The 22652-nt window shown below is 39.5% G+C and overlaps 2 protein-coding genes across 2 annotated transcripts; both read left to right on the forward strand.

Moving 5' to 3' along the window:
- Positions 1–956: 956 nt before the first annotated feature.
- Positions 957–9262, forward strand: LOC141780071 (uncharacterized). The gene is made up of 12 exons (XM_074655145.1): positions 957–1215; positions 2256–2367; positions 2855–2948; positions 3769–3823; positions 4296–4436; positions 4995–5155; positions 5593–5691; positions 5831–5976; positions 6730–6901; positions 6990–7102; positions 8298–8382; positions 8468–9262. The coding sequence occupies exons 1-12, from the start codon at positions 1098–1100 to the stop codon at positions 8525–8527; spliced, it is 1356 nt and encodes a 451-aa protein (XP_074511246.1). The 5' UTR covers positions 957–1097; the 3' UTR covers positions 8528–9262.
- Positions 9263–11755: 2493 nt separating this feature from the next.
- On the forward strand, positions 11756–22257 carry rabep2 (rabaptin, RAB GTPase binding effector protein 2). Its single transcript, XM_074655210.1, has 12 exons — positions 11756–11795; positions 14056–14211; positions 14706–14788; positions 14876–15253; positions 15404–15499; positions 16348–16446; positions 16725–16832; positions 17869–17947; positions 18073–18084; positions 19532–19686; positions 20424–20540; positions 20708–22257. Exons 1-12 carry the CDS (start codon positions 11771–11773, stop codon positions 20810–20812), a joined length of 1413 nt encoding a protein of 470 aa, XP_074511311.1. The 5' UTR covers positions 11756–11770; the 3' UTR covers positions 20813–22257.
- The last annotated feature ends 395 nt before the right edge of the window (positions 22258–22652 follow it).

Below are 22652 nucleotides of genomic sequence, written 5' to 3' on the forward strand. Positions count from 1 at the left end.
ACTTTTCATAGGCAAATAAAAACTATGGAAAATGTATATTTCATTTGGACAAATATTTGTTCATTGTAAATGATCTTATACTGTTAAGTTGTGTGCTGTGTGTGCACTGGGATGGCTCTTTTCACCAGCTGGATGCAGGCCCAAACACTCTCTCTAGGCTACTTCTGTATAATGGGCGGTCACGCTGTAATCATTTACTAAATTCAGTGTAATGTTTTCCTGAGTGGCCTTGAACCACACAAGCTATACTGCCTTATTACTGCAGTTATATATTCCACATGTAGACAACTCAGTAAGACAGGCAAAGGAGTGCAAAAGAGTGTTTTAAAGTTGAGAAAATATTTAAATTATATCATATGCATGGTGTCAGCAATGATTTGTTTTGTTTCCAAGCCAGACTCGGTAGTAAGCACAGCCTAACAGTAACATTGATTTAATTTCCAGTAGTTATACGGCTGCCTATAAATTTACTTCAGACGTAATTGCATTAGTGCAGCAGACAGTCTTGACATTTATGTATGACATTTGAACAGGGAAGGAATCTTTATATCAAGTGTCTAACTTGTTTGCCTTTTTCCAAATTGAAGAACATTTTCATCCTTTCATCCCATCTCCCACTTTGTGATAGGGATTGTTACTGGAGCACAGCCAATAGAAACGCTCTGTCAATGAAATGACCTGTGATTGGTCAAAGTTTCCCGTCACGGGCTAGATTTTCTAAAGCCTGAAAACAGAACCATGAGGAGGTGCAGAAGTCTAGTTTTCTCCCAGAACACTTGAATTACAATAGGCTGAAAGGTTATTATGGATTTTTTGCCCAATGATGCCAAAAATATTCTGCCTACTGCAGGTTTAAGTGGCAGTTTCAGGTTTCAAGTACATGTATGACGCTACATTAATTCACTACATTACCCACAAGCCTGTGCGTCAAAAAGCCGCTCTAAGCTGACGACGTGGCCGAGGCAGCGTTACGTCTCCACCTTCAGCGGACCGGGGCGATTCAAACAAGGCGAACCGGCTTTTGTTCGTAGCTCGTTCAGAGAGTCGTTGACTTCAACAAGTCTCTACAGGAGTTTGATATCACCACCGTCTTTACAATGTCTGGGAAAGTGAAGAGCCGAAGTGCCGCTAACGCAGACTCTCTGTCCGGCGGAGTGTCCTGTGATGAGCGCATCCTGCGGGACTGTCACCAGCTGTACATGGAGCCGGACAGCGGTGAGATACTGACTCTAGCACCCGCACTGAAGCTGACTCTAACCGGCACTGAACACACTGAAGTGAAGATAGCAAGCGTTTCACTGGCCGGGGGTTAGCTAGCTAGCTAACTGAAGATACGGGTTGTTCTCATGTCCATGATGCTAACTGACCGTTAGCTGCAGTAAACCACAGACTGTGGTTTAGCTGACGTTGCGTTAGCTCTTAATGCTAATGTTTTATTAGCCATGCTCAGCTGCTAATTATTGATGAGTCAGCTAACGTTTCCTAGTCAATGTTAGCAATGTATTCTGGCTCAAAGTATACTGAGTTGTGTCTCAGTTAACAAGAGACAGCCTGAAACTCTGGTTCCCCAAAAATAAATGAAGTACAATCCTTTTTTTAAAAAAATGTCATCTATGCTTTTATTAATACAAAAATACTCCTACTGAAATGTTTGTGGCTCTTCATCAGCTCCTGCTGACTCAAGCAGTAGTCCTGCTGAGTCCTACAGGTGCAACCACAGCACAATTGGTTGAGGAAGAGTTGTGATAAGGGTTGGTTTGGGTTGTAAATAAACTTGGGATGCTGTTCATATAATTAATTTGGAATGTAAATAAATCTGAGATAGTTTATATATTATATTATCATTCTATGACATATGAGTTATTAGAGGAGAAGTGAGAAAGGGGTAGGGAAATAAGTTTTACTTCTACCTACTCCTTTTCGGACACTATTACTCTTTTTTTGTTTGTTCTTATTTGTATCTGTTTTTGTTCATTTTTATGTTCAAAATAAAGTCTTTCATTCATTCATTCATTCATTCATTCAATGATGGTCGTGTCTTGAAGGTAACCCCCAAGTTGAAGAAAACTCTCGCGAGACTTGCTGCCCCACAACCCAATCTTAACCATTCAAGGTCGATGCCTAACCCTCTCTCGCGAGAGTTTCTTAACTTGGGAGGGGGGGGGGGGGGGTACCTTCTAGACACGACCCACTAAGATGGCTCCAGTTTTACTTGATAGATACAGCCTTGATTTTTAGATAATGTTTTTGTCCAGGGTTGATCTCAGTAGCCGAGTCGCTCGGTGTGAAGTTGCTGGCACCCAGAAAAAAGATCACTGTGATGCTGATGGGCAACCACTCTGCTGGGAAAAGCTCCTTCATCAACTGGTAAATATGTTTTACAAAAGTATGTCCCCGTATACCTTACAATGAGCAGGTCTGTCCACCCAAGATCAAACTACTCAATGCTGAGCAAACAAAGCGATATGCAACACAATGAAACACAAGGAAATCTAAACAGAAAATCACATGTTGAAAAGATACAGGTCTGCCATGAACACCTAGTCTAGTCTAAGCCTGTCCAGCTTAATTTGTGTCTGTTGCTTCCTGTTACATCCCTCCTTGGCACAGTTTTGTATGCAATTTATTAGACGTTTAAATGCAATCCATAACGCATGAGTGCAGCTAAGATTTTACTGTGATCCTTGTGTCAGCCAATATGCAATAGTCTATTGATTTTGCAAAATAATATTAATTGATTTAGTTTGGACCAAGGACAAAACTGACTTGGAAACAAATATTTCTCCAACAGTGCATCACTAAATTGTTTGTGACTCGTTCCTTTTGTTATTCTTTGTTTGTTTTTTGTTGTCAGGTATGTTGAAGAGCACATCCAGCGCACTGGAGTGGCGATAGAGACCCAAGGCTTCAGCTTTGTTACAAGTGGGCGCAAGAGAGAATCTCTCACAGTGAGTGCAACAGTACAAAAACAATAAGGGGCCATTTATTGTAAGATAGGTTTGTATTTAATCCAGGCAGTAGTAAGAATTCAAAATTGTATTCCTCAGCATTGACAGTTTTATTGACGTTTAAGTCATTCATCATGGTAATGACTTGATCTAACTATAAAGCGTGGAATCTGTGTCTGTTTGTCTGTGTGTTATTCGCATATCTTGAGAACCGTTCATCCGATCTACTTTACACTTGGCGAGTGTATTGCTGGGGACCTAAGGGAGTGCCTTTTCGAATTTGGTACCATTTGAACATGTGACATGTTCAATATTGATAAACTTTGAATAAACAAGCGACCGAGAGACTGAGACAAGCATGTCGTCCACAGTGGGCAGATCGGGGCTCATTACTGCAGTTCACTTTTGCTGCTGGATCCTGGATATATCATGCAAACTCTTCTTCATTTCCCTGGAGTCAACACGAGCAGATAGCCAAAGCAGAATCTAACCAGAGTGAATTTCACTGGTGTTTCTGACCGCGAGTAGCCACGTTTTGGGTGTGTGATGCAACTATGTCATGGCAGGTGTATTGCTCAGGACCCGAGTTAACGCAGTGTAGAGTGTGAAGTTGTTTGTATGAGCGGTTCTCAAGAAAGCTGCAAACCGCAATACCACAGGCCAAGAATTCATCCCATTCTAAACAGGCATGGTTTGAACTGGCACTGCACTAGTTACATTAACGTGAATTAGTTCCTCTCTAGTGTTATCAGTTCTTCTGGAGATCCTGATACCGGGTTCACAAACTATCTCTAACTGATCTGGTTCTGTATTTCTCTAGGGAAACGCCACCCTTCATCTATATCCACACTTCAAGCCTCTGCAAGAGTTCAAAGGTGAGATTTCGGCTCAAATCACAATCCCTCTCTGTTCTACTCTAAAGAGTCACCACAATGATGCACTTTGTCTCCCCTCTGGCTGCTGCCACACTGATACTTTCCCTAATTCACAGCATTTTGATGGAGAAATTTGCTGTTTTGCGGTTCGTCCATTTGACAATGACTTGGACGTAGTTTGTTTAGGATGCAGCAACAACACGGATCGATCAGTTTGGCAGCACCCTCACACTTCTTGTCCTTTTGAAAACACTGACACAGTCGTGAGCACCACAGTCACTAGTCTTGTGGAAGATACACGGGGATGTTTATGACGTGTTGCTCAAACAAGCATTCAAGTTATTGAACTGTTTTGTTGAAGCCAAATAGAGGAACTTCTTTAATGTGTGGCTTCAGCCTGATGTCTTGTTTTAATGTTAAGTGATCAGCATCGATGTGATCTGAACTCTGATGTTCTTGAATTGATTTCTAGGCGTTTCGGAGTACTTGAGCACAGAGATCTGCACGTCCCGACAGAAACGGTTCAGCCTGGTTACATTCGTGGATTCTCCAGGGTTGGTGGATGGCGATATGAAGTATCCCTTTGACGTGGACGAGGTTCTCATGTGGCTGGGTGAGTTGCCGCTAACTGACCTTGTCTGTTGATGTACTGTAGTTATCAAGGGTCCCCTAAGGCCTTTTGTGGCAGCTGGTGTTGTGACACTGAGTTATTTTAAATGGTATTGTAAAAATAATACAAGATAAGAGGAGCAACATTAGTTGAATCTGTGATGTCTCCAGTTAATGTGAAATACTGGCCTCATAAAGCACCAGGCCGTGGTTATTTCTGTCATTAGTGAGCTTTTTCCAGGTTAACTACTCCTCTCAGTATTTCCTTTGTGAGCTAACTTTGATCGCCTCAAAGCTGTTGACAGTTTTATAATCATCTTTCAGAGGAATCCTATTGTCAAAGTATGATGAAACTGTGACATGATACAAAATTCTGCATCTAAATAAGAAGCACTTAAAATATTACAACATTCTCCAGGAACATTTTAAGAAGATCACTCAGAAATGTTCACTCATACTTCCATTACCATGCATTTTTAATACAATAAGAGCATATGAAGCAATAGGCATTGTGTAACAATCTGTTGTGGTAAATAACACTCCTTCCCACTGTCACTCTCAGGTGATCTCTGTGACCTGATTCTGGTCTTCTTTGACCCCATGGGTCAGGCACTGTGCAAGCGCACCCTAAACATCGTGGAGAACCTGAATGAGAAACACGGGGACCGACTGCATTTTTACCTGAGCAAGGCTGACGAGGCCGGGGGAGAGTCGGACAGACAGGTACGCACAGCAACAGCTCCATTTAAAAGCACCGTCTCCGTTCTTCATTCAGCTGAATAAAAATACATGATCCACTCACCTAATATGAACAACTTTATAGAAGTTAAAGAAGGAGTTTCCACATGTATAATCATTTAAAAACATGCTTTGATGTTGTCAGACTGAGGCCCCTCCAGGACGAATGATAACCTAAAATACAACATGTCCTCTTCATGTTAAAGTGTGTGGGTAGTTTAAAGCTGCTGTCAAGTGTCTTTACCAGTGCAGGTTTTAAAGTATGTGTGAGTACAGAACACACAAGTAAATGGTCATTCACTTTCCATAAATTATAGTCCTTTTTAACTTAATTACTAGATATTGTCTCTACAATCTCAAAAAGAGATCTCTCTACTCACTACTCTCTTATTTCTGTGTCTTTTTGTGCCTGTCTGTCTCAGAGAGTGATGATGCAGATCGTCCAGGAGCTCTGCAAGCGACCGGGACTCAACAAATGTGGTTTTGACATGCCCACCATCTACGTTCCTAATCCAAATAAGGTTAAGGGTCGCACTTTCATTGAACACTTTATAGGCTCATGTTTCTGCTCCCTCAACTTGTTCTTTGCATATAAAGATTGTAATATAAACGTGCTTACGGGTGCACATTGTAATTTGTCGTCTTTGTTCCTGTTCTCAGCCGAGTCGCTGTGTCAACCAGATTGAGGAGGTGTGTCGCACCGTAGAAAAAACCATCAACCAAACCGTCCAGAATACACTCAACTCCCTGGAGAAGGACTGCGAGATCATCAGCGAGGCCATCGCTGATACGCTCATTAACGACAGGTAGCTCACAACAAACACTTTGTGCTACAGAATGAAATATAAACCGCGTTTCTACCAAGAAGTTTCCTGGTAATTTTAGTCCCGGGACTATTTTTCAAGGAACTAAAAGGTTCCTTCTATGGTGTCAAAACAGTCTCACAAGTATTCACAAACAAATGCCATGTAGCTCGTAAAACACAATGCACAAACAAATGCAGCGTGATTTGTATCCGTAAATCTCTGTCTGAATCTGTGCCTCCAATTTACAACTCGTATATCATAATTTGTTAATAAACACAACAGTTGTACAAATACATTGTCATATTTTTATTAAAACATCCCCATCTGCATGGCTTAATACCATTCACAATCTTTATATTCATTTGCAAATCATCAATTTAGCATTTTAAAAATTATTCCTGTGTATCCTTTTGAGACTGTTTTACCGCCGTTGTGTCTCACACAAAATTCACAGGTGTAGGGAAGAGCCAGTGCTCTCCAGTAGATGACGGTAATGCAGTTACAATGGCGGTAATGTTACATTTGTTTGTGAATACTTATGAGTCTGTTTTGACAACATACCTTCAGCCCATCGTGGTCTGCATTTCCAGAGCGGTCTAAAGACCTGTGAAGATTAGACAAATTAGTTTCATTGACTCCTCTTCATCCCAACTGTCAGCGTCGTCCTGTGCAGATATTTCAGCTTAATGGGACACACACAGCAGCATCAGTCCGTTGCGTTCAGAGAATAACCTCGACCCTCTGCTCTCACAGGCAGACCAGCATTACAAACCGCCGGGCGCGCTTTAAGAGCTGCTGCCTGACTCTGCTGGGCTTCACCGTCCCTATGGCTCTGATGGTCTTAATGGTGCTGGGCGTTATGTCACAGCCGCTGCTGGAGGCGGCTCTGGGCCGCGAGGGCACAGAGACGCTCTCACTCTACCTGGTAAGCGTTCAAGCGAGTGCACCATTCCCTGTTGTGTTGTAGTTGTTGCTCAGTCAAGTGTGATTGTAGCTGCTCTTGTGATCCACAGACTCCCGTAGTGAAAGTATTTGAGTCGCTCTCTGTGGAGGAGCAGCTTTACAGCTGTGGAGGAATGGTCGTCCTCTCCTTCCTCCTGCTCCTCATCGCACGCTTCTCCTTCAGGTAGGACAACAACATCTCAGCACCGTCATCTGCTGCTACACTGTTACTGACTGTAAACTCCCCATTTTCATTCATTGTAATAGTTTTTATTTTAGGTAAACTGTATTGGCCATTTGTCAGAAAAATCTAAATCAAACTTAAATCAAAGTGACACTGACACAATATGGGTATGTGGCATACGCAGGCAAAAGAGTCCATTGTCCCGCAAAGTTTCTGTGTTTCTTATGATTTATATATCAAAAAGAAACAAGCAAGCGAATGAAGAACAGAGAAATCATGGTTGTCGCTGCCTCTCTTGCTCTGGTAAAAAAAAACAAAGGCCTACCCAGGTGCATGCTGGTCCTATACCTGCCTACCTACATATATAACTGCGGGTGCCTACAGTTTTACCCAACTCACAAATAAAACAAAAATACAAATTTATGCAAAAACTAAATATACTAAACAAGAAAAAAATTAAACTAAACAAATAACTAGCAAAAGAAAAAACTATAAAAATCTAAATAAAGCAAACATCTAGAATAATCAATCATACAATACTATTTTATTTTTGAAAACTAAATATTAACAACAAATAAACAATTGGTCTTAATTTCCCACTGAGATTTTACTTTTTTTTAAATACATTTTATTTCAGTTTATTTGCTTTCTCCAGTGGACACAAAAAAATTGCCAACCATTTTGATAATTAATTAATTAATTTTACGTAATTCTTTATCAATTGTAAGGATTTGCTGCTTTTTTATGTTATAATAAATCTTAATTTTTGGAGTTAGTCACACAAAACAATCAATTTGATGACATCACCCTGGTTTTCAGGAAGTCATGATGAAGCATTTTGAACCATTGTCCTGACATTTTATAGATCAAATGTGTTTTTGATTAATCACAAAAATAGTTTTCAGATTAATTAATGATCAAAATAATTGTTCGTTGCAGCCCTGTAGTACAGTTTTGTACACACACTACATTTTTACTGTATGTTTTCTATGTTTTTCTTGTCTATAGTATTTTACTGCGGCTGTGACACTTTTATTTCCTTTTTGTAGAATCAAGAAGACAATCTATTAAGTAGCTTTATGTGATTTGCAGCCCTGCTCTTGACAAAGGATTAAAAGAAACTGTCACATTTTTCTCAACTTCATCTTGTATGTTAACAACAAATCTCATCAGATTCCCTTCAATCGTTTTGCAGGACTCAACCAACTCTTTCAGGCAAACAGAAGAGGCAGCTGCAGGAGAAGCTGGAGTACGTTCAGGAGGTGGTCAAGTCAAAAAAGGTACTGCATGTGTGTGTGTGAGTGTGTGACTGAAATGATCCAGGCAGTAGAGGGGGGTGTTGAACCGTCTATTTTTTCCCTCTAGAAAAAGCTGTATGAAGAATACCTTCGCCAGAGCGTCAGTGATCACGACATGAACTTGTAGAGAAGGACAGAGATGTACACAACGACTCGGCGTCCCCACACACTGACGCTGGACCAAATGAAATGAAAGCTTTGCCGAGGTTTCACTCTGACCACTCGATGCCGGATCCCGTTGAAGTGTGCGGATGTAAATTATAAGCACACGGTGCACTCGTAGAAACCCATCCAAGACATGGTGCTTTGGATACTGTAACACCTGTTTACTTATTTGATGATGTTACCTCTGTAAACACTTTAAAACCACACTACCTGCAGATAACTAGGGTTTGTTACTGATCACTTATTTGTTGTGAGCATTTCTATAATGTCCATGCTTTTTGTGCCTCCGCTCCAGTCAAAGGAATTCAGGCTTATTATACCACTTTAAGATATTTAAACAAACTATTTATAATATTCCTTTATGAAAGAAATAGTATTTTGGTTAAACGGCGTCTAGCACTTGTTTACATGAGTCTCTTTGTACGAGTTAGTGTTTCTGAAGACTTTCACCAGCTTTTTATACAGTACTCTAGCTGCTTGGTATCATGAAGTTACAGTTTTGGCATTAATCCACCTCACATCATGAATGTCTATGTTGGGCTAATATGTAGAATATTCAATTATCCGCACAATTCTTGTAATGACGTAAATATCCAGCGATCAAACATGAAATCAACTTTTTTCTATTTTCTTGTTCTACATTGTGACCATGTTTTAATTACTAATGACTTCAATAAAAAAAACAGTGTTCAATAAACTGTTGGAAGCTCTTTTGTTCAGATGACGTTCTGCAGTTCAGAAATTACACAAATGTTCAGAATGATGCATTTCACCTTTCCAGCTGCGCATTTGATAATTTCTTTGTTCTTCTAAATTCATTGACTCTCAGGTTGGTAACTCTAGTTTTGCATTTTAGAAGTTTGTTTTTCTCAGTTTTTCATCCAGCCAACATTTTTCTCTGACTTCATTGTATGTCCATGTGTGTACAGTGGTGGAATGTAACTAAGTACATTTACTCAAGTACTATATTTAAGTACAATTCCAAGGTACTTTACTTGAGTATTTCCCTTCAATGCTACTATACATGTATACTTCTAGTCCACTTCATCCCAGAGGGAAATATTGCACTTTTTACTCCACTACATTTATCTGACAGCTTTCGTTACTTCACAGATTACAGTTTCTACGTATCTCCAGAAGTGTTTCTTATGTGTTGAAAAAAATCCTCCTACTTCTTGAGCTAAATAAAATCTTTAAAAAGCCTCTTTGATCAGCTGTAAAATGCATCGTCACAAAGCTGAAAACAGGCTTTTTTTCTGACACCATGGAAAGTAGAATTTTAGAGATGTGTGTTTCTGACAGCGATACTACAAATATTCTGATCTTATAGACCATGATGCATTGCTGTAAATTAAACTACCCAACAGTATACGTATAAAAGAGTTACGATTAGCACGAAGTTAAACATCTACAGCAGTAGAATGCAACATACACATTAGTGCAGCAGTAATATTAATCCAGAAACATCAGATATAATAGTAAAACACTGACAGGGAACATTTTACTGCTGAATGAGTACTTTTACTTTAAGTACATTTTGCTGAAATACTTAGATACCTTTGCTTAAGTAAGGGTTTGAATGCAGGACTTCTTGTTGTAATTGAGTATTTTCAGTGTCATATTAGTACTTTTTTAAAGGATCAGAATACTTATTCCACCATTGTGTGTGTGATGGAGGAGGAATTATATGTGTTATAAATATATACAGTATATATACTTGCATATAGCAGCTTGTTGAAACAGGCTCTTGGTGACAAAGTTGTTTCAGCTACTAGACAATGAATGTGACCTTAAACTGATTTACTATTGAAGAAGATTCATGTTAACCAACATCAGTATGAGACAGAACACAGGATCATTTTACATGTCTGAGTTTTTGTTTTTATTTGACTGAATTGAACATGAGATCAGTCCAGTGTGTAAAGTGTGGAGCTGAAGGCGGTTCAGTGTGTTGAGTGGACTGCTGTGGTGCAGGAGCTTCCTCACATCAGACTGGCTGTTTGATGCTGCTGGTTTTGTGTGGTTCGGTTGACGTCCACTCTCAGGGGCTCCAGGAAGAGTTCTGCCCTGTGACATCAGAAATAAGTCAGGAATGTGGATCCTTCTCTTGGTCTGCTGTTAGTGTCTCCCAAACTAATATATATTTCCCAAAATGACAAACTGTTCCTTTAATGTGCTGCTTACTTACTTAAACAGAGTCGTTCACTTCTGTTCTGTCCATCTTGTGGTCTGTCTGAGATGAAATAAATATCATATACTATATAATAAATATAATTATTATTATTATCAACAAATTTTTTTTGTAAAAAAAACATCAAAATTTAATGAAGACTTACTTCAACAAATAAATAAAGTTACGGTATTTGGTGTCATTTATTATTATTATTATTATTATTATTATTATTATCATTATATTACTTATCAATACATTCACATTTTGTTTTGAAAATGATTTTCCAGACTTCAGGTAACTTCCAAAGGGTGATATATAAAAAAATATCATATATTATACAATAAATGCAATTATGATCATACAAATTTTTTTTAATGAAGACTTACTTCAACAAATAAATAATGTTACAGTATTTGGTGTCATTTATTATTATTATTATTATTATTATTATTATTATTATTATTATTATTATTATCATTGTTATTATTACATTACTTATCAATACATTCACTTTTTTTTAAGAATGATTTTCCAGACTTCAGGTAACTTCCAAAAGGTGATATATAAAAAATATCATATATTATATAATAAATATAATTATTATCATACAAATTTTTTTTAATGAGTATGACAGTATTTGGTGTAATTTTTTGTAATAGACAGTCAAGAATGTGGTTCAACATGTGGTTCAGTGACCTCCAGTGGTCACCAAACAGTGGACATGATGGCACTTCATGTCCAGGGTGTGGTTCAGTTACAACAAACACACACATGTGGCTGCTTTCTCTTGCTATTTAACCAAAAACCAGTCAGTAAGGGAACAGTCCGAGCAAACAGGGAAAGGCTCAGAGAAGAGGAAGGAGGTTGACGTGATTTCCGCAGGCTGAGACCCGCTCAGACCGGGGAAAGGAGTTTCCTGAAGTTGACACTGAGCGGATCGTTTCCACATCACCAGAGCTCTGCTGCTGCTACAACATGACTCTCTGACTCCTCATAGACCTGTTTCTGTTTCTCTTCATCTCTGACGAGAGGATGAGCTCCGACACTGAAGACACAGGTAATAACAACGTTCAGCTTTACCCTGCTGTACTTGTAACGGCACTGGTTGTGAGGTGACTTGTTGTTGCTGGTCTTCTACTGAGAGTGAAACCTGTTGAATGTGAAGCAGCTCTGGTCTGTTAGCCTGTTAGCCTGTTAGCATCGCTGAACACCATAGGAATGAACGGTGCTAGCTGCTAGCTGCTCGCTAGCTAACACTTAGTTAGCTTCACTTGCTGCTGTACAGCTCCTGTAAAAGCTCAATATAACTCAATGAGAGAGCTCTGTTTCACGGCTTGTATTCACTATTATCACAGCCATGAGTTGGTGTTAGTTACAACACATTCATGTCTAGATATGCTGCTTTCTGAGACTTAAATCCTGTTGCAGGAGGCTTAAGGAGCAGCTGTAGGTCTCCTGTCATGATACATGTTGAACAACTTGATTAAACTGGAGCAACAAGTGTTGCTGTAAAGTTGTCCAACTTCAGGAGACAGATCCTCAGCTGTGTTAGCAACAATATGTGTGTGTGATGAACTCTTTACATAATAATGACAGCAACAGTTAGCCTGATAAAACTTAATATTGTGTTTGGAGATCCAGGTCCCTGACAGCTCAGAAAACATACTGAATGTCATCATATCATCTTGATACTTCATGACATGAACTAATATTAAGAGAATAACTTTTAAACCTGATTTTGAACTGATGCCACACAGAAGAAGACACATTACTCCTGTTTGGGATCTCAGAGACCACCACCTGTAAAACATGATTAAATACAATAAGCTCTATAACTGTTTATTATATTGCTGTTCACACAGCTCGACCCTCCCAGATCCTAATACATCTATTTAGATTTCTGTTATTGGACTTTATAACAGTTCGTTAATCTGGTCTAACTCACTGGTTGCCAACCTGGGGGTCCTGATTCCCATTAGGGGTCACCAAAGCTTCATGGGGGTTGTGAGGACTTCTTGATTTTAAGAGGTGTAAGACAATTTTTTTTTTTTTAAACATACAGTTGGCCTATATCTCAGCAGTTCATTAATTTCTGTGAAGAAAACTAAATTAAATTATTTTTAAAGTTTTGATTATTATTTAAGATATAAACAGAATAAGGGCACGGTGAAGACAAAAAGCCTCCCTTCTCTGCTAAACAGTCTCGTCCTGTATTAGAAAAATACGCAGTCCAAACAACCAAAGCGCTAAAAGAACGATGACCAAACACTGACTTTGTCAAAAAAAGAAGCCTATTAAGTATGTATAATTGTCAAAAATTCAAAGAAGTTCATAATACAGACAGAATTGTATTCAAAAGTTCCTAAAAATAACAGGAAATCTCATCTCAATATTCAAATAATCTGCTCAAAATTCATCCAACTCGTCGTTTTACACAAACTTCCTGCAGTTATTGCGTTCACTATTTGGGTTACAGTTTATCAGTTGTTCTGTACTGTTATTGTTATGCATTGAATATAATATAAAATATGTCACTTAGTCAAAGGTCGCTAGTTTATTCAATGATAGGAAAGGGGTCCCTGAAGTTAAAAGGTTGGCAACCACACTGACGCCATACCTAAGCATGAAGTAGTACATTAGGAAGTCAAACTGTATGACAAAAGAAATGTGTGTAGATATTAACGTGAATTGTTTTCTTATTTGGTGACATGACAATGCTTTATGGTCATTTCAGTATTTTCTCACCTTCATAAAATGTGTGAGTCTAGTTTGTGGCAAACACGGGGTTTAACACTACTTTTCTACATGTTGTGTTCTACTGAGGTCAGAAGAAGAGACAAAACATATTTTAAGAAAAAAAGTGGTTGTAATTATTAAAATTTTTTAGTCTGTGGGATTTTGCCTTTAGTTTATTTACCAATTTACTCATTTGAATAATTCATAGATGGGGTTTATTCCCCTTATTGTTCCCTGTCATACACTCAGACAACAAAGACTGTTGTCAGGTGGGTCATTCATGGTTTCCTCCCTGCTCATCAAAATACACACACCCATCATTATTACATGACTGTCTGACATGTATATATTTAAAGGATTTGTATGCATCTTTCAGACAGCTCTGTCAACCTACTATTAGCACACCTAACAAAGACGATATAAACAGACTTTGTAGTTTTACAAAACTAAACGATGCAAAGAATTTAGAGCTGCGTCCTGCAAAGTTTGCATCAGGTGAGCTTTCTTCTTATCTTACAGTGAGGTATTTGCAGGTCTGATACAGCAAAGGTTAAACACAGCAACCTGTTTATAATCCGCAGAGGCGAGCCTGCAGGCCCAGCTAGCCGAGTACCGAGCTCAGGCCGAACACTGGCAGGGCGTGGCGACGATCTGTGAGCTGAGCAAACAGGAGGAACTGGCAGAGCTGCAAAAACAATGTGATCAAGAGATCCAGTCGCTGCAGGAGGCTCTCAGAGGTCAGTGTGTGTTTGTCTGTGCCTTCATGTGATAAGTACGGCGTGTTTGTGACATTCCTTGTGTGCACAATGTCTAATTTAATAAAGTATGTTTTGTGTGATCCTTTTGTAAGAAGAAAGAAATCAGAGCTTAAATAATTTTGCATCTCCATTGGATATGTTTTAATGATAAAAAAACTATTGTGTACTATTTATTTTTAAGGGAACTAAACTCTAAGTTTTTTTGGTTTTCATTTGTGTTTCCTGTTTGTGTAGTTTCTAATCAAGGCCAGTTGACTTTTAATCAACAGTATTAATTAAATACTTGATACAAAGCTCAGAATGAGCTGACTAAAATGTTGGTATGCCGTTGAGATATTCAATAAGGTCAAAGGTCAGGAGATGACACACAAACACTTACATGTATTGTGAGCTCAACCTTTGAGTTAAACTGGATGTTGTTCATCTGACTTGGAGGATTAAATCATTACTTCATGATGGTGTTGTGTTGACAGAGACAGCAGAGCAGTATGAGGCCAGGATATCTGTCCTTCAGTCTCAGCCTGTGGAGTGGAGGAGAGCCAGCTCACACAACGTGGTCAGTGTTCAACTCTGTCTTTTCTCCCAAATAGTTTCCAAATGTTCTGGACTTAATCCCAGCATTTGTTTTCCCTCTACCTGTTAGATCAGTGGAAGGAAAGGCAGGATGGACGCAGAAGTCTCCAGTAATGAATCCCCGACATCGATCAACAACAGCCTGACGGAGGCAGAGGCCGCGGCGTCGATGGAAAGGAGGCAAAATCAGTTATCAGAGCTCGAGGCGGCGGCGGAGGGAGAAGGTGCGCCGCTTTCGACAGAAGCGTATTTTTCGCTGCGGCACTGCGACTCGGCCTCGTTGTCGTCCTTCTCCTTAGACACGCCCTCTCTGCCCAGAAAACTCCACGCTCAGGAAGACACCGACTCTCTGGTCTCCACGGGAACGTTGGTGCCCGAAGCCATCTACCTGCCGCCGGCCGGACACCGGCTGGTCACGCACGGCGACTGGGATGCACTCAATGCTCAGGTACAGATTTAAGGTCAAAGGTCAGGTTTTAAAGAACATTCATGCCGTTGTCTAGCAATAGATAAAAGTATACTTACACTCCAATCTGTCCGTTATCTGTCTGACCAAAAGCTTCTCCAGGGACTAATGTCTTTGTCGTGTGTTGGACAGGTATCAGAGCTGCGAGGGGAGCTGAGTCGGCTGCAGGCTGAGAAGGAGGACCTGGAGAGAGAACTGGACACACAGACCAACCATACACACAAACAGGTGAGGAGCTCTACTCTGAGTGTGGCTATAGAGAGGCGAAGTCCCACCCGCCCCTTCCGGTGGACACCATGGGACCTTATTTTGGAAAAAATATGAACGGTAGTCAACGGTGAGAGACAGATATTTTTTGGATTCCGTTTGAATTGCGCCATGAATCACACATATGATGTTTGTCAATTTAAAACATAATTTTGCAAGTCAAGAAAGTCTCAGTTTGTTGTAAAACTGTTGAAGTATCAGACTGGGAAAATATGAAATTAGAAAGACGACACACTCAAAAGTCGCGCAAGTGACGTCTCTCTCTCAGAAGTTACGATGCCTGTGTGTTTGGTACTGGGATGTACTCAGACCAGCAACGGGTCTCGCTCGTTTTGCTTTAAAAAGACCAGGAGTCGCTGGATAAAACACATCAGGTAAGATAACGTGTCATCTGTGCGTGGTCATAGCTAAGTTAGCTAGCTAGCTAGTGTTGGTGACGTATACACTGCGAGACACTGAGCGGTTTCACACAAAACTAAATGATACTAGGACATACTGAGAATTTCTTGACTCGCAAAATTATCTTTTAAATTGACAATTGTGATTCATGGTGCAATTCAAACGCAATCAATCTGTCGCCGTTGACTTCCATTCATATTTTTTTCTGAAAAAAACGTCCCATGGGGTCCACCGGAAGGGGTGGGACTTCACCTCTCTATACAGCAGTGTGTGTGTAGAGTGAGCCAGTTACACACACACACACACACACACACACACACACACACACACACACACACACACACACAGAGTGGATATGATTTGTGCAGACTTATACACATGTTAATGTGTTTGTTTGTGTGTGTGTTCAGGTGTCAATGCTCCAATGTCAGGTCCACACTTCAGAGGCCCTCCTCCAGGATTTGCAGAAATCTTTTAGCCAATCACAGAATGCCGTCCAGAGTCGGCTGGTGAGTGATGATGATAACGATGAAGATTATGATGAGACATTTAACCATCCTGATCAAAAATGACGCAAAGAACAGAAATGAAGAGACGGCTCTTAAGTTGTGTTTTTGCCATAAATGCGTAACCCAGGTGCACGATGGCTCACTCATCCATCACACAGTGATTGAACCAACAGTAGTCACTTGATTCCTAGCTGTATAATTACCCATAAGGTAAGGTAAGGTTTATTAACACATTATTCAGTAGGTGTAGATGTTCAAATCTGCATTTGTGTGTCCAGGCAGAGTTATCGTTTTCCCAGAGGAAGGTGTGCTGTGAGCTGTCCAGACTGAAAGGAGAGGAGGTTGAGGACGAGGAACCAGACTCATCATTCCCAGCAACACTGCAGGTACCACTGCTGCCCTAGGTTTTCATTTACAGTATCTGTGCTCTAAGCCTGCCCCCTTTAGTCGATTTTGGTCTCAGTCGACTAAGATTTCTTTATTCGATTAGTCGTTTTTTTATGCTTTTTTCATGCTGAGTGATTTATTTCTAAGAAACTCAAGATTTAAAGTGGTGCTTTTGTGTGATTCTTTGTGGAGAAACTCAGTTTTACAGATCTGTCGATTTAAGTGACTAATTTATTAGTCGACAAAATCGTACGAGTGTTAAGATGGGGACACACCAAGCCGACACCAAAGAACTACCGGCGACGTAGGCCGCCCGTTAAGTCGTCTCACGTCGCCTTTGTCTTGGCCAAAAAGTTGCACTTGAACACACCGCTTAAGCGGAACAGCCAATCAGAGGAATTTCTCTCACCGCCGGTCGCCACCGCCGATTCAACATGCTGAATCGGCCGCAAAAACAAGGCAGACAGACTCTCACCGACGGCCCCAAACCGTCCGACGGCTGTCCGTCGGCTTGGTGTTCCAGGGCCTTTGGTCGAAGAAGAATTTCTCTGGTTGAGGACAGCCTTAGAAAACTCACTTAAAATCCATTTTCTAAAAACTCCTATAACCATGGATCGTAGCACAATTAGTAAAATAATGTATTTGACATTATTCACATCCAGTTTAATGAGAATAATATGATCTGTAGTTTCACATAGTTTTGTAAAGGGAACAGAAACCTGTGCGAAACTTGTGACTTCCCTTCAGTTAGTCTCTGCTTTTCTTCATTTCTGATTTTCAAGTGTGGAGGTTCAGTCTTGTAACCAAGTTGTCAATGCCCCAGCTCTGGAAGTATTTTGACATCTGTTGGTAGTTTAAAATGTTTCTTTGGTTCCTTTAATTTGAAGAGTCTTGCAGTACAGATAGTGTTTGTGCTTTGACAACTCTTATGAATGGTAATGGTACAGCCTCATATAGCAGGCAGTTACTGTATGTGTGTCACCTGCATATTGTGTCTCTGTGTGTGTGCGCTGACCTCTGACCTCTAACCTGCAGGGGGCGCACTGTGAGGAGCGTCTTCGCATCGAGATTGTCAACCTGAGGGAGCAGCTGGACACCCGGACAGAGGAGAACGGTCTGTGCTTTATATTATTATTATTATTATTTAGGGCACGTTTGCATAACTGACTGTCTCGACACTGAACCGTGTTTTATTCTCCCTTCCTGTCTGCTCCCACTGGCTACTGCTACTGTCATCAGAAGTTTTAGAAGGTGAGTGAACAACTCGTGCGTTTATATTAGTCTGGTAAACCAATTAGTAGGTCTTGTGATTGGTGTAGGGTTACATTTCATTCAGATTTATTTCACTTGTTCACTTGGTGAGTGCAGTGTTATCATAACCGATAGAACTGATGGTCAAACTAAGAAAATTAGTCAACTTGTATTAAGCTGGAACACCTGAACACTACAGGTGAATAGGGTCAAAAGGGTAACTAATAGATATCACCATGAAAATGGAAATGTATGTTTAAATAGACAAATGAGGCATTGTCTTATTAAATTGCATGAATTTCCAGAACAGAAATCTGAACTTTGGATAAAGCCATGTTCAAAATTCTTGTCTTACTCAAGTAAAAGTACAAAAGTATCAGCAAGTAAAAGTACTCATTTTGCACAGTGGCTCAATTCAGAACCATATCACATCACTTATATTATATCACTGGATTATAATCAGTGTTGCATTGATGTGTACATCACTTTAATGTTGCAGCTGGTAAAGGTGGAGCTAATTTTCATTACTCTAACAGTAATACAAATATATAGAGTTGATATATTGTTGGGTATTAATCTGAATCTGCAAAGTAACTAGTAACTAAAGCTGTTATAAAAATGTAGTGAGGTACAGAGTAAAATATTTGCCTCTGAAATGTAGTGAAGTAGAAGTATAAAGTAGCATAAAATGGAAATACTCAGTTAAAGTACAAGTTCCTCAAAATTGTATTGAAGTACAGTACTTGAGTAAATGTACTTAGTTACAATCCACTAGTGCATATAAGAGTGAAAGGTTTTTACAGAGGGGATTTTGGTTATCTCTCTTTCACTTCATAAATCAGAAAATACTGCCAGCAGCCATAAATAATCAATTTGTATCATGTTTTTAGTGATAAAATGTTATATAAATCAGGTTATGAATGATATATGGTTAAACCCTTCTGTAGAAACCTTCAGAATATAGATATAGGAATGAAACTGGAAAGTTTGGTGTGTGTAAGTGCTACTGAAGTGGAGATTTCTGGCTCAGAGTCTGAGAAAAAACTCATTTTGAGAAAACAGCATTTAAAGATATGTACTGTATTATAAATTCCATACATTTTGAAGACACTAAAGGTGATTAGTATAAACAATTTTAACTAACAGATATCACCATGAAACCTCCCCAGTTGATTACTTACATTATTATTAATTTTTTTTCTATTACAAGTTTTGTGAAATGTTATGTTTGAATCTGTAAATGAGGCTTTATCTAATGCTATCTTTGGGTGAATTTAGGAGAAATCTGCAGACGCAATTAGACAAAGTAGTAAAATAACACATAAATGTGTATGTTGGATGTTTTCTTTCCACCAGTCTGAAAGAATACATATTGAAAGCAAAATGTTTTTTACCCTTGGGAGTCTCACCTTAATAGTTACAGTATGAGTCTTGTCTGTGTGTGCAGTGCAGCTGTCCAGTCTGAAGACGGAGACGGAGAGGATCCAGGCTCAGAAGGACCAGATGCAGGCTGAACTGCTGGCCTGCCGCACTGAACTGGAAGCCCTGCGGGTGGCGCTGTCTCACGTGCAGAGCACCAACAAGGCCCTCAGTACTGATAAAGTAAATCCAACTTGATAAACTCAGTGTTACTGCTGATGGCTTGCACAGTTAACTGCTGTCTGTGTGCCTCAGTGAAGTCTGTAGGGTTGTTTATTTGTACTGGGGATGAATCCTGTCGGTAGTGGGCTGCTCTCATTCTCACATATGCTAATCCTGATTAACAGTGGTGGGCCATATATTCATAATACTGACATGAGACCAAACATTTCTGGAATTCTTAAAGAGGACCCATTATGCTCATTTTCAGGTGCATTTTTGTAGTTTGTGTTTTTACTAGAACATGTTTACATGCTTTAATCTTCAAAAAACATTTTATTTTTCTCATACCGGCTGTGCTGCAGCACCTCTTTTCACCCTCTGTCTGAAACGCTCTGTTTGAGCCCATCCTGTGTGTGTTACTTGGTGACATCACCACGTTACAGAAGAAAAGGCGGGACTTCAAGCGAGGTGTTTCAGGCAGTTCAGGAGCAGTGTTTCTGTGGGGGAGAGTAACTCCCTTTGGCGTGGACTTTGGGCTTTGTAACTTTGCAGACCTTTTAAAAAAATCTATAAAACACACTAAAGGAAAGGGGAAAAAAGCACAATAGGTCCTCTTTAAGTTTACATTGTGAATAGCACAAATAGTGCCATGCATTGTTGTTTGCTACAGTGACTTTCGTTGATACCACCACTAGGAGTTGCCAAAGTAATACATTTTCAAATCCGACACTTCATGTTTTGTTCTCTGTGGCTGTCAGGCGGCCCTGCAACAACAGTGGCTGGAGCTGCGTAGCCAAGTGATCAGTCTGCGCTCCCAGGTCGACACCAGCCAGACTGTCCAGATGGACTTTGTCCAGCTCTCCCAGTCGCTGCAGGTAAGAAGCTACGCACAGTGGTTGAAGTTAGCTCGAGGGGAGGAGTGATGGTTAAAAAAAAAAAAGAAAGTTGGTAAAACCTATTCTTGCACTTGCAGAAACTCATACAGTTGCATATATATGTCAATGAGAAATTGACATTTTACCGACCCCTCTCTCCCCTTCAGGTGAAGCTGGAGTTAATTCGGCAGGCTGAGAGTCTTGAACAAGTCCGGGAGATCCTGGAGGAGGGAGTCAGTGAAGGTGGTTCCTCGCCTGCAGACGCCTCGTGAGTTATAGTCACATAGGAACCAAAGAGCACAGAAGATAAAACATCTCAACAGGGATCAGTAAGGACCAACTAACCACATGAAATACTGTCGTGACCACTGGGATTATCGCAGCTGGTGCTGCTAGCACTGTATTGGATGGATATTCCTAAAGAGACCTAAAGAGATGATTCGGTGTCGGTGACTGAAACCGTTGCTTACGACCAAAGTGATATTTTGATGAACCATGAATGCTTTTAGGACACTAAAAAAAAAATTCACATTCCCTTTTTCTTACATTCAGTAACATGTTTATTCCTGTACTAATACACATGTAAATGTATTGAACTGACATGACTCCAGCAAAACACTCAACATTCCAACACTTGATTCTTCGCTGTATCAGTATCATCGATGTGCTAAACTACGCAATCATTCTCATATGCAAACATTTTTTTTGCATCTTCTTTGTGAAGGAGGACCTCTAAATGTAACGGATCACAGTGCAATAATGAAGAATGGTGATACAAAGTAGAAACTCTCCTAAATTAACTGCATTTCAGAGGTGATTTTTATTATATACATTAATGTTTATTTTTATGCTAGCTTAGCATTGTTAACTATTCCTGTTCTTACTACGACCGTATTCGCTTTTAGACTTCAAGCTAATATATAACTGTGAAATACAGTTACTGTATTTAACAAAGCTCAGAATGAGGTTTGTTTTTCAAAATAAATGCCCCATAGAGTAACTGTATTTAACAAAGCTCAGAATGAGGCTTGTTTTTCAAAATAAATGCCCTGTAGAGTAACTGTATCTTAACAGCAAGCTCGGGATGAGGCTTGTTTTTCAAAATAAATGCCCCATAGAGTAACTGTATTTAACAAAGCTCAGAATGAGGCTTGTTTTTCAAAATAAATGCCCTGTAGAGTAACTGTATCTTAACAGCAAGCTCGGGATGAGGCTTGTTTTTCAAAATAAATGCCCTGTAGAGTAACTGTATCTTAACAGCAAGCTCGGGATGAGGCTTGTTTTTCAAAATAAATGCCCCATAGAGTAACTGTATTTAACAAAGCTCAGAATGAGGCTTGTTTTTCAAAATAAATGCCCTGTAGAGTAACTGTATATTAACAGCAAGCTCAGAATGAGGCTTGTTTTTCAAAATAAATGTCCCATAGAGTAACTGTATCTTAACAGCAAGCTCGGGATGAGGCTTTTATTTCAAAATAAATGTCCCATAGAGTAACTGTATCTTAACAGCAAGCTCGGGATGAGGCTTTTATTTCAAAATAAATGCCCCATAGAGTAACTGTATTTTAACAGGAAGCTCAGGGGGAGGCTTGTTTTTTTCAAAATAAAAGCCCCAACAGAAGCTTGGTGAAAATGTATGAAGAAATATGAATGTGTAACATCTTGTCAGTTTGTTCTGTGTTAATACATATTGAAAAGTAAAGATATGCTGTCACAATCTTTTCTGTAATCTTTGAGTTCATAATCCAATACTATGATAGTTTCTCAACGCTGGGCTCAGAACTCCATGCAGAGTTGCTTGATATGCAAAAGGGGTCACAGGAAATTTATAAGACTGATATGCATAATAATATATTTCTCTACACTATATCATTTAATAAAATAGGATTTAATATACTGTATAATTTGATCATTTCCATTTAATCTATTTGGAAATACATGCATGATCTTTCAATTTTAATATAAAATACAGCCACTGCAATCTCAGCTCTACCAACTTTACCACAGGCCATAAAAGGTTGAAAACCCCTGAATAATGTAAAGAGTTAACTCCTACAGATAATAAAATTTTTTCAATAAGTATTAGTATGAAATTATACATCATTTTTTATA

The sequence above is a fragment of the Sebastes fasciatus genome, chromosome 13 (genome assembly GCF_043250625.1).
Source record: "Sebastes fasciatus isolate fSebFas1 chromosome 13, fSebFas1.pri, whole genome shotgun sequence".
Taxonomy (NCBI): domain Eukaryota; kingdom Metazoa; phylum Chordata; class Actinopteri; order Perciformes; family Sebastidae; genus Sebastes; species Sebastes fasciatus.

Excerpts from the sequence above, each read along its gene's own strand:
- LOC141780071 (XM_074655145.1), top strand. The coding sequence starts at position 1,098 with ATGTCTGGGAAAGTGAAGAGCCGAAGTGCCGCTAACGCAGACTCTCTG. Across the intron at positions 5,692-5,830 it reads ACGTTCCTAATCCAAATAAG|CCGAGTCGCTGTGTCAACCA; the intron begins GTTAAGGGTCGC and ends TCCTGTTCTCAG. Across the intron at positions 5,977-6,729 it reads GATACGCTCATTAACGACAG|GCAGACCAGCATTACAAACC; the intron begins GTAGCTCACAAC and ends CTGCTCTCACAG.
- rabep2 (XM_074655210.1), top strand. The coding sequence starts at position 11,771 with ATGAGCTCCGACACTGAAGACACAG. Across the intron at positions 15,254-15,403 it reads GGGATGCACTCAATGCTCAG|GTATCAGAGCTGCGAGGGGA; the intron begins GTACAGATTTAA and ends TGTGTTGGACAG. Across the intron at positions 15,500-16,347 it reads CCAACCATACACACAAACAG|GTGTCAATGCTCCAATGTCA; the intron begins GTGAGGAGCTCT and ends GTGTGTGTTCAG.